This window comes from Bombus terrestris, chromosome 2, assembly GCF_910591885.1.
Source record: "Bombus terrestris chromosome 2, iyBomTerr1.2, whole genome shotgun sequence".
In the NCBI taxonomy this organism is placed as follows: Eukaryota; Metazoa; Arthropoda; class Insecta; order Hymenoptera; family Apidae; genus Bombus; species Bombus terrestris.
Window position 1 is genome coordinate 11,519,235 of NC_063270.1, and position 12,133 is coordinate 11,531,367.

Consider the following 12,133-nt stretch of genomic DNA (forward strand, 5'->3'; position numbering starts at 1 on the left):
TTTTCGTTTTATATTATTTTATCGAATTACGTATGATCGATTTTGTTCTATCAAAATAAAGATCACAGCGTTCGACAGATTAAGTTTCATGTTTGTATAAATATGCATCGTTGTAAAAGACGTGTCTGTAAAAGAAAGAAACTTTTCGGACAACCTAATAGATACAATGGCTATATATATATTTCGATATATATTTCGTAGCCACTGTACGTATGTCGAAACTGAAAAAGATATCCAACCTATCTTTGCGTAGGAGCGCAAAAAATGATTTTGCCATTAATTCCCGTGCCATTTATATACCGTTATCACGGATCCGCTAAACTGTTCAACGCTTGTAAACAATAATTTAAGTTGATTCTCAAGGCGAATGACTGCCTCGTCGACAATGTTGTTGGAATTGTCGACTTCGAAATGGAAATCGTAAATGGTGTGCAGTGGCAGCGAGTAGAAAGGGAAAAGGACGCAAGAGTATATTTCGCAGGGGTATATTCCTTTGGCAGCTTATTCGATAGATTCCAGGGTCGTCACGCGAGATTCTGCGAAAAGTCGTTTCGCGCGCGTCCGAAAGGCTTTTAAAGCAGGCGCGTTAGTCGGCCCACAGCGGGTCGCAGTTCCTGCGTCGGTTAATAAAGGCCTCCGACATAGTCGATCGTTATTAGATCGGGCACTCCTTCGGCCCGCCAATCTTACCCGCCCAATATACTTCGCAATAACTCATAAAATGCAACATTTTGTTTCGTATACCAATTATCCCCTCTACCGACGTGGTATCGAAGGGCCGGTTTGTTTCTGTTACGATCGTCCTGCTCGATCGCCGATTGCTACGAACGAGGAAAGACGGCGCATTATGGACGAAACGTAGTCTACCACATGTTCGTGTTATTATTACATTCGATGAATTTGTAGTAATAAAGAGGCGGCTGCAACGTTTAACCTCGCTGTACTTGGCATTCGTATCTCGCTAAAAATATCCTTTTTTTAATACTTTCAATCGCTTATTATGAGCTTCGACAGTAATCATCCGATTTTACCTTAGAAATTTAAAGCGCGATGTAAGAGACGATATTATGGAATATTTTTCAAGCTACTGTGTCTATATTTTTCATCGTAACGACGTGGTTCTTGTCCATTTGTCCGTATCTCTTCTCCTTTATACGTATTGAGTTTCTACATTGTCAGAAACGATATAGATTATTGAAATTTTGAATATTATTATTGTTCTTGTTACGTTTTCGTAGGAAAATTCCATATTCGAATACGAAAAGTGTAAAAGTAGAAATAACAAATACTTGAATAAATGCATTAATACATAGATAAATATATATGTCGCTCGCTATACATGTATTAGTCTGATGATAGGTGTTGTGTCATCGGACGATGCTATTAGGAAAAAAAAAAAAATGATGTGAGAAGTAAACGACCTAATGTATCCGGTCAGTATCGTATGCACTTATACGTATCTATTGAATATGGAGTAGGAAGAGAACGACCGCGGACAGATAAAAGAAAATTAGCTTTTCATGGTGGCAGCGAAAAGCCGTGGCTCGTCATTACGCTCTACCGTCACGGGTTACGCTTCGTGAGTTCTGATTGCATCGCGGTAAAGTCGGGATAGGATATCGAGACGGTCTGATTTCCACTTAAAACGATGCCGCCTTATTCTAAAAGAAAATCTGTCGGATTTTTAATTCTTTATTTGTGAACTAAGCAATCGTGTCTCGCATCAGGGGATACAAGCGTGCTAGTAAATCGGAGATTTACCTGATGCAACGCGTGATGTTCTAAATACCTGCACGATTTACACGATTCGCGTAAAAGACACTTCAGCGAGCGAATACAAAATCACTTTGACCGTAATGCAGGTGAGACAATATACCTTCCGCGGTATATTCTCACCATCATCGACTAACTTTCCTTTCTGGTACGTCACCTCCGTTTAATCCATATGACGTGAAAAATGTTTCTATCTTCGAAGGCTCACGCTTCAACTCCTATGATATATCGACGTGTTCCAATAAAATCAGAGTACCTAGGTTGGTGAAAAATTAAGAACCCCTATGCATTCCGTAAAGTTCAAGAATCTAAAGAAAACGCCAGTTTAGTGTGCTGTTTGTTTAAACAAATTTCAAACGAAGAAGATTCTGTTAGAGGAAATAAAATTACCATTGATATTTAGAACATTAATATCGAATTAATGGGACAATGGCAGCAGATTCATTTACATTTATATTATTTTATTATTTATATATCAGACCACTGAGACAATGATTCCAAACTTTTGACCGCTTTTATAGCCATATACCTACGTCCTTGGAAGAGGTGAACGCGCGACTTTCGTAGAAATTATCTAACAATGGTAGCTATAAATACGAGCAAGGTTCGCATCGATGAGGCAGTCTGATGGGTCGTCTCGTGCGCAGCGGCAAGTACGTTCAACCCTCGGTTCCCAACGAAGCGCGCGAAAATTATGTACAACGATAGGTACATAACGCCTGTACGCCACGTCGAATGGCTACTTTGTCTGGTCGAAGCGAGCATGCAATGGCCACCATTGCGGCTCGCTACGGCTGGAATACGCCGGCGGGACGCGGCCGCAGCGGCGCGGCGGCGGTGGCGGCGGCGGCCATTATAAAAATAACTGCTGATTGGACGCCCTACCAAGAAAAATCGTAATCGCATCCTGAAATGCCTCTTCCCTCTTCCCTTCCGCTCCCTCTTTCTCCTGTCCGCCGTTTCCTCTTCCCCTTGTCATTTCTTTCTCTTTATCGTTGTATCTCTGTCTTTCTTCTTTGCCCGGTAGATCTTTGCCCGGTGTCGAACAACGAGATTCGTTCCCGTTGACTCGCACACCTTCCACGCTATAGCACAGTATTCTTCGAGGTATCAATTTCTTGCGATATCCACGTTAAATCGTATTTTCGGCTTCTTAAAATACAAAATTTAAACAGTGACAAGATAAATCTTGTATCAGAGGAGAATTTTACTTTTTCAAGTTTCTTTACAATTTCCTAAGGTCTCGTCGCTTACGACGTTTCTCTCTTTTCTTGGTAGACTTTTACCCGGTGTCGAACGATGCGATCCTTTTCCGCGGACTTTCGCGAAAGGATCGATTTTCCAAAAAGTCTATCGTCGTTCGTATTCTCGTCTTTACAAACGACAGAAACGTACCTCGTCCTTTCATCGTCTATCAGATCTTATCTCATTTTCAGAAATTTTCTGTCGTTTACAACGTTGCCCTTCGGTTCTACACAGACCGGTCCACAAGCTCGCTCTTTTTATATTCGAAATCGCGAACCAGCCATTTTCTTTCGAGAAGAACGCGTACAGCGATGATTTGTGCTCCCACAGGGAGCAAAGAAAAAGCACGAAACACGTGGATGGATTGGACAGCAAAGGGAATTTAAAGTCCGCGAAGGCTCGTCGTGGCAACGCAAGGATGGGAGGCAGAGAAGAATCGGCCGCCATTTTGCGAGCGCAGCTTTTATCGCCGCGCCCTATATAGGAACATTATGCCTGGGTTGCCGGGTTGCGCGTATATCAACAATAATTGCAGGGCCAATAATAAAGCTGGAGGGACCACGCTCGATAGCCCGAAATTGCTGGTTCCCCTACCTCAGCCTGCAACGTTTTATTGCCTCCACTCTGGAGAGCAGGAATGGCGGCAGCCCCCTTCGTCCTTCTCGATGGCGGATAAACGATCCTGCGATACGATGACTCCGCTAGCGATGGTCTCTCGATATTCGTGACACAGCGAAATTTTCAAGCGAATCACTCGCGCGAACCGCTATACTCGATACTAGAAACTATCAACGGCTATGCCGTAAATCTTGTATCGAAGAAATCGAAACGAAGGTTGTACGATAAAATAATTTTTGTTGTATCGAATCGTTTACAGAAACCAATATCTTTCAATTAACTTTTTGTTCGTTCGTTAACTTCGTTAAATACGTGTAGGTACGTACCTGATTAATATTCTATTCTTAAGCAAGTAATTACGTCCATATCGGTTCCATCGGGACGATTACGTAAATAATGGTAAATTCTAAAGCAAATTTAAAAAAAACAGTGTTCGTCAGGTCATCGGTTTTCTGTATTTTCCGATTTATGGAATCGATCAGCGTGGACTTCTAGATGGTTCGTATCCTGAGCTATACGTATTAGATCGTTCAATAAATTCGTGTCATTTATCTGATTAGTATTCTAGTTGGAGCAATGGCTGAAGTATATCCTTGAACGTTGTGAAAAATTGTGATTGCTCCATCGTTCAACGACCTCTTGGTATCTCTTCGCCAACGTTTCTTCGCAGAACTGTTAAAATATCATAAATCGTTTTGTGACAAAAAAATGTTGTAGTATCTACGCGAAGCAGGTGGTAATCTGGTGAGACAATATCCGGAGAATACGATGATCAAATATTCAAAGCAAAGTCATGTAATTCTCTGTTACACACATTCTACCAAGACGACATCGTTCCGTAACTTGGTACGGTACCATTCTCCTTCTCTTTAAATACGAATAAATGGTTAATTTTAGAGTATGCGAGCTCACGTATGATACCTCACGAAGGGTACAAATGTACCTATCGTCTCGCGAAAATTCGTTTAGATCCCCAAAAATGCACCATTCCAATTAAAAATTAAAAATTAATCATCTGGAGCGTTCTGTTAATTCAAGTAGCTACTAAATTCCATTGAATTTTAACCACTGTCAATACAAATTGCCAACAACAACAGAAACGCATTATTTTTGAAAATTCACGTTACGTGCATAGAAATTTGAATATTTTTGAAAGTTTCGAAATTCGGAATAATACACGAAACAATTGACAAGCCGGCGAATTGTCGTCGTTGGATTCCGCTGCATTTGGTTCCGCGAGCAACCCGGATCTAGTTACCTCAGGCTCGCTATTATTATTACAGATACCAACGCTGCTGCTTGTTCTCGTTATTATTCCTTTTGCTGTTCCTGTTCGTGGCATCGCGTTCGTCGTCGTCGTCGTTGTTGCTGCTGCTGCTGCTGCTGCTATTGTAGCAAGGTGTTTCGTACGAAGAATCGTTCGCGAGCTCGTAAAGAGCCGCAAAGGAGAGCTCGCACGCGCGATAGTCACGAGTATTGCCCTTGTTAACGCCCCGTTAACTCGAACCTCTGGACAAACTCGTAAAATTTACCGGCTTCGAGCCGGTAAGACTACCACGCGGTGTACACGGCTGCCGGTGAATTTTCGCGTGACTTTAAATCGAGCCGGAATTATGTGTTTAGTGCAAACGTCGGCCAAGGTATCGCGATGCGAGAGAGCACCTATCTTGGCTCGCCTCGTTCTCTCCCTCTTTGCTTCTTTTTTTCCCCTTTTTTCTTCTTTTTGCTCTCCTCTTCCCTTTACCGTGATTATTCGCCGTTTAAATCGACGTTACGCAGCCAAGGAAAGGAACGAGATGATCGTCGAATGTGGCCTTTTAACGCGACCATAATGGTACTTGGAGAATTCGAATGGAGGATACGCGTGAAGGGGATCATGCGAGGTTTTCAATTATTTTTCCTCCATGCACGCGTATTTACGAGAGCAACGATCAGATTACGGCACTAGTCCGGCTCGTAAAGATGACGTTTACGTACACGTTGAGCCGCAGGATAGTCGCGAACGGGTCGCTAACTCACGTTAACACCCCGTTAACACGAACCCCGAACAAGCTCGTAACGCTCGGCGACAGAATTCCTGCGTTACGACAATCGTGTCGACGAAATTCTATCGAGCCGGTGATATCGATTATACGTTGTAACTTTAGGAATCTGGAAATGCATCTAATCGTGACGTGTATGCTTGCCATTAAACGACAGTTGCATCGTAATTGTGTCATAGCGTATATACATAAACTTTCTTTCTCTTGCTCTGGTATCTGTTAGAGAAGTAAATCGTGGCAAATTCATGTAAACTTGTGCGATACTAGCTGCCAAAATTTTAAAGGATAACGTTCCGCAATGCGGTTACTGCTTTTCTTCTTTCCGTATACTACATTTCTGCCTCTTACTACAATTTCTAGTAAGTGTATGTTATTAACTTTTTTTTTAAAATAAGATTTACGTTATACCTTACTACGATTTTTTATTAAAATTAACGAGCAGAATATTCAAAACTATTCAACGATGCAGTCATATTCTCTTTACAATTTTTTACCATTCCTCTGTTTTTCCATAGTCGGAGTTATGGACGTGACTATTGGACTGCGTTATTTTTCATCCAATATGTTTTTGACCGATACGTATAATATTATTAAACTCCGGTAAAATTCCACTATTAACGTTTCCTTCTTACAACCGTAAAGCTACAAGATTTTGATGGACGTAGAGTTTATATCGGATTATAAATACGGCGTGGGTCGCCGTTAGTTTTGTGGCGTTCGACACGATTCCTGCATGTTATCTTAAATGCCATTTAAAGCTCCGTAAAAGCTCGTAAAAGGCTCGTTTGTTGTTTGCGCGAGCTAGTTCGCGATAATTCCGATATAATTACAATTCTGCACGCGGTGGACTCGCGTGAAGAAATATTTGCCAGATTATCTGCACCATCGATTCGTTTTCTCCCGAACATCCCTCCCCTTTCCCTCTTTCTCTCTCAAACCCCCTCGAACGTTACCATTTTTCTTTATTCTATTTATTTCGTACGCGAACGTACGATACAGGTAAGCTGATCGTAAAAGCCGCGGAGCTCGCGTGATCGTTACGAATTCGTTATTGCTCTTGTTAACGCCCCTCGCTGGAAGCCTTGGACAAACCTCGTAAAGCTTCAACGGTGCGCCCCGCCATCGAATAGCGCACCGAGCCATCATCGTCGAAAATGCGTCCGAACCGATCGCGTGATGAATAAAAAGACCCCCAAGTCTCGAGACATCGAGTTTGCTTCGAACCGAATGATACATTTTTATCGTCGTCTCTTTCGTTCGAATCGAAAGTTATAATCGAGATATCTGTAATCGTCGTTAGGTAATTAACACGTTGTATTAGGTCGTCAGAAAGATGCTTTCGTTTTATAAGGGAATAATGGATGCACAATGTTTCCCGTTTTATATTATTTTATCGAATTACGTATGATCCATTTGACTCTATCAAAATAAAAATCACGATGTTGTGTAAAGATGCGTCGTTCTAAAAGACGTATCTGTAAAAGAAAGATACTTTTCCGACAAACTAATGATTACACGACGAAGTTACATACGCAACGCAGCTTTGAAATTGCGACGCAGAGTTACGTTTTCTTGCCCTGGGATACCCACCAGTGTAGTGTCTATTAAACTATGCATATTACTTTCCTGTATTAGGTATATGCGTGTAAATACGTTATTTGCACTTTGCACTTGTGTAACATTTTAACGTCTTTTTCTGTCAACTCGATAATTAAAAATCAAATTCGTTAGAAAAATGTTCTCTTCGTACATTCCAAGGTATCGTTTGATACAACGATCAAAGGATAGTAGTTTTCGTCGTTAGATTTACATTTTCTAACAAATTCGAAAGGGTAATCAGGGGAAGTAGTTCGGCCTTTCTAGTCGGGCTCTAATTTAAAAATTGATAAACTCTGGTTGTTTTAAAATTTGAAAATATGAAATATGAAAAATTAAGATACGTGATTATTTGAATTAAGATATTTAGTCTTTGTTATCGTATTATTTTCGATAATGCCTGTAACTTTACTATAAGTCGACCACGTTAGAATATCTTCGAGAAGAAAGAAATCCTTTTAAATGTAAAATTCAATTACTTTTGCAAAATGTAAACATTTATAAAATTCATATGTATAATTCATATTAGCAATGTCAAAGAAACTACTTACAATTAGCCATAAAAAGATCCAGAGACTGTACGATTTTAATTACTAAAGTCGTACGTTTTCACTGGATGTACAAGGACAGACAAAAATATTTTACACTATATTACACTACACTATGCAAATAAGAGTAGAAAAAAGCTTTTAAAATATATTATTCATTGTTGTCTAAATATTGAAAGAAACATTGAAAAAGAGTGAATTTTTATGTCACAAAAAGTTTCGGACACTAATACTAACTATACAGATAAAATTAGACTAATGATAATTATTCGGGAAAATTTAATATTTAATCGGACTTCCCGTGTGTTTAAAGACAATATCTAAACATTTTGACATAGTGGAAATAAGTTTCTTACGATAATGAACACTGATTTTTTCTTCTACATTCTACCTCTAAACGTTTCTTTAGCATATCCGTTATTTCACCAATTCACTTTGTCTTTTCATAGCGAGATGCTACTAATTATTTTTAAACCTGTACATCGGCTTTTGCAACCCGTGAACAAACTGCTAACAAAACTAATGCGCGCTTGTGATCACATTTCAGCGAAGTATTTGTTTATAAAGGTTGTATAAAAACACTGACACTACTTAATGAAAAACTAAACTAAGAAATCGTCGAATCTTGAAAGTTCGAAACTTTCTCTGACATAAAAAGTCGCTGTTTTTCCGTATTTCTTTCGATATTTAGACAAGAATAAACGATAACACAACAGTTCTTTTTCAATTTGTTGTCCACAAAAAGTAGCGCGACATAATGTGATACGTTTGTGTTGGTCCTTGTACATATTAGGTTGTCCGAAAAAAAGTCTTCCTTTTATAGACCCGTCTTCTACAACGATGTATCTTTATACAAACATGAAACCTAATCTGTCGAACGTCGTGATCTTTATTTTGATAGAACAGAATGAATCATCATTCGATAAAATAAAACGGAAAATTTTGTGGGACCATTATTTCCCTATAAAACGAAAGAAACTTTTCGGACGACCCAATACATTTACTGAAAATATAGAGCTTAGAAATTAAAATTCTACAACGTCCGAATCCTTTTGCGACTGATTGTATATCCAGTAAAACTCTATCATCTTCTATCCTCGTTTATCTATTCTTCTTCGTTTCCTCTCGTTTTACGTTTCTCAATAATTCGATTTGATTTCAGGAACACCGATCAACCGACTGCCAATAATGGCAAAATCGGTGCTTGATCTATACGAGCTGTATAATTTAGTGATTGCTCGGGGCGGACTCGTAGACGTAATCAACAAGAAGCTCTGGCAGGAAATCATCAAAGGTCTCCACCTGCCATCAAGTATCACTTCCGCCGCGTTTACTCTACGCACCCAGTAAGTAGATCGTGAAGTTTCTCATCCGGGACCCTATTCCGCTTTGTGCTTATTCGTTGGTAATTCGCATACAATAAGTCCCTGTGTTCGACAAAAGCTCATCTGAGCATGAAATCTGCGTAGATGACTAAGAACCAGCCATTTCGTGTTGTTTCATATCCCGTAGTAGCTATTCGACGTCCAGCTTGCATCTTTTCTATTTCCATTCGTTTAATCTAATCGATCCTCCTTTTTTTTCTTTTTTCTTTTTATAAAAACAGCAAAGGTAAGTACGATCCTGATCTTTACTCGTCGTATATGTTCGTCGTTTTGTATATACAAAAATAATTCGCTTAAGATCCGACCATTGACTCCGAGTCGGTTGATAAATTATTTAGAAATTTTGTTATTTAATATTTAAGAATACTCTTGAGCTCTTTGATTAAAGAAAAGGATGAACGAACAAGCGAAAAACCTACCGATGTCCCTATTGTCGACACAGTTTCTTTAAGGTGCGTATCCACATGCCGCGTATCCGAGTATCGCGTCGTGTTGTCATATCATTGTGGACGAACAAACGTGGACCCATCGACGATCAGAAGGATGTGAAGTTTCGTTCTGTACTAACTAACAAGCGAGGTAATTTTTGTGGATTAGGAAAGATCAATATTGAGAGATATAAAATTAGAATATACAGAAAAATAGTTGATCTAATAGCAAAGAAGGTCCGATCATATTGAACCAAACGTGAGCCAGTTAAAATTTAGTAAAGTCGTGGTACGTTCGCATGGTATGAGCCGATCGCGAGACCGACGCGACAAGAGCAAAGAATTGGTGCCGCGAGTTGCAAGAAAATCGGCGCTCGTTGCCAAACAACTAACATGAGACATTTTTTTAAGCTTCGGACAGCTCATTACGACGTTTAAAAATTCACGATCATAATTTATTGGAAAAAAGATTTTTATTTGTCGTTAATTTATCGTACATCATAACCGTTAGCATTATATGTTTCTATAACCAACATTAAGCAAAGAGGAATTGTTACTTTATGATTAAATAATCAAAGATTTTTTTCAATAATTGTCGCTTAATAATTATGCGTTTGCTTTGATCCGTGTTAATGAATTTTAACCACTTGCGCTGAAAAGACGAGCCACGCACGTCGAGACGTTCTTGTTCCAAAATTACCAACGACCTATTATACACGAGTTATCGACATGGCATCTCATACAAATCAAATAGTACATTTATTTTATTTTATTAACTTCCGTACCGCGACCCAGCCATTATACACTCGTCCATTTCTTCATCCACGGTATTTCACAATCCTTTTAGATTTCTATAACGATAGCCGTTTCTAATTTTCTAAGGATGCCATATACCTTCTTTTTTCTTTTACTTATTTCTCTGTTGTTCCTCTTGTCTACGATTTCTTCAACATATTCACTATGATCAGCAATAATACTCAAGGAACCGTTACTGCCGTGTCCAAATATTTAATATTTATTATCACTGATTCCATCTGACTGCCATAAGGCTTAGTGTTTGCTGTCGAATCCTTTATTTTCACGAAACATTGTTTTTTTTTTTTTCTTTTAGTAGTTTTATTAACGGTAACGGTTAAACCCTTTCCTTGTTAATCCCTCTCAATTCTCATTTTTTCCTGTTTGTTTTTTCGACCAATTAGCAGCAATGACCGACGACGATGACAAATTTTAGAAAATGGATGTCTTTCAGATTATCGAAAGCACGGAATATTCATTTTCCAGGGAATATTCTACACGTGAAAGCTAAATAAGATACACAAGGAAGGTACAGAGTATGTGCCAAACGGAAGAAACATAGTGAAACTAATGCCTTATGGCGTTCATATCCTGCCATTAGATATTTCCGACCGATTTGACAAAATTCTCAATAATCAAAATTGGTATCGATATCTGTGTAAAGTTCTTCGTGTAAGATTCTCCTCGCTTCGAATGACACCTCACGGCGAGTTATAGCGTAACGTTCTGGCACGCGTATCTGTAAATTCGCTGCCAGCGCAAGTGGTTAATGATCTTTGCATTTTCGACACATGTATTAGCCATAAATGTTGTGTTCTGCTTATTATAAACGTATTTTATTAGAGTCGAGCTGTACAGAATGTATGAGAGGCAAACGTAGAAACCACCGATTCCAAACCCTTGTAATTTTCAATGTCATTTAAATTTGCTCAAAATTTCAATGTCGAAAAACGTCTCGAAGAAACTATGGATCGTAAATGATCCTTTCTACCGGAAAAAAAATGCTGAAATTTGAATAATTCTTAAACTGGCTCCATTCACAATTCATTTGCTTTTATTTCACATTCAATGAGCAAGTAGCGTGCTAGCTACGAAGCAACAGAAAATCAAAGGATGAGTAAATATATCAGAATACAGCGAAAACACGATTGCCATCGGTTGTGTTAACAATCTGACGATGGTGGAGAATTAACATCGTAATGTCTCAACGCAGATCGAACAGGTGTAAATTGGCGTAAGGTAGAACGAATTAATAATTGCTATTAAACCCATATAGAATAGTTCGTTGAGGAAACTAGGAGAGGATTCGAGAGGAAAGTTTACGATCGTACAGAATTCGCTGCGTTCAAACACCGAAACATTGTTCCGTTCGGAATACCCAAGGGACTGTGTCAGGTTTTCGTCGGTAAAATTTATAGGATGGCCGTAAAGAGGGTTAATTTTGAATTGGACCTCTTACAGCTCATTAGGAGAGACGTGGAAATTGCGTTTGGAATGTTTAGTTTATTTTGCATTTAATGGACAAAGATGTGTTATAAATTGGATATCTTTGCAGGACACTTTGAAATTACGATACGATGATATAAGCTGCCGAGATTTCTGACCTGCGTCTTCTTACCAATAAAAGATGTTCGTGACACACTTAGGATATTGCCTACTAACAGACTAACTTTGCTAACGATCAATCAGCGTGTATCCTGCAG

At 39.1% G+C, this 12,133-nt stretch overlaps 1 protein-coding gene across 9 annotated transcripts in view; it reads left to right on the forward strand.

Moving 5' to 3' along the window:
• The window catches only part of LOC100645822 (protein dead ringer homolog), a 137,325-nt gene that overhangs the window by 110,020 nt on the left and 15,172 nt on the right, over positions 1-12,133 (forward strand). For all 9 annotated transcript variants that reach the window (XM_048410462.1, XM_012318297.3, XM_012318313.3 and 6 more), the window contains one exon: positions 8,985-9,168. In XM_048410462.1, the coding sequence (XP_048266419.1) occupies positions 8,985-9,168 (184 nt within the window). The remainder of the gene's footprint in view (positions 1-8,984; positions 9,169-12,133) is intronic.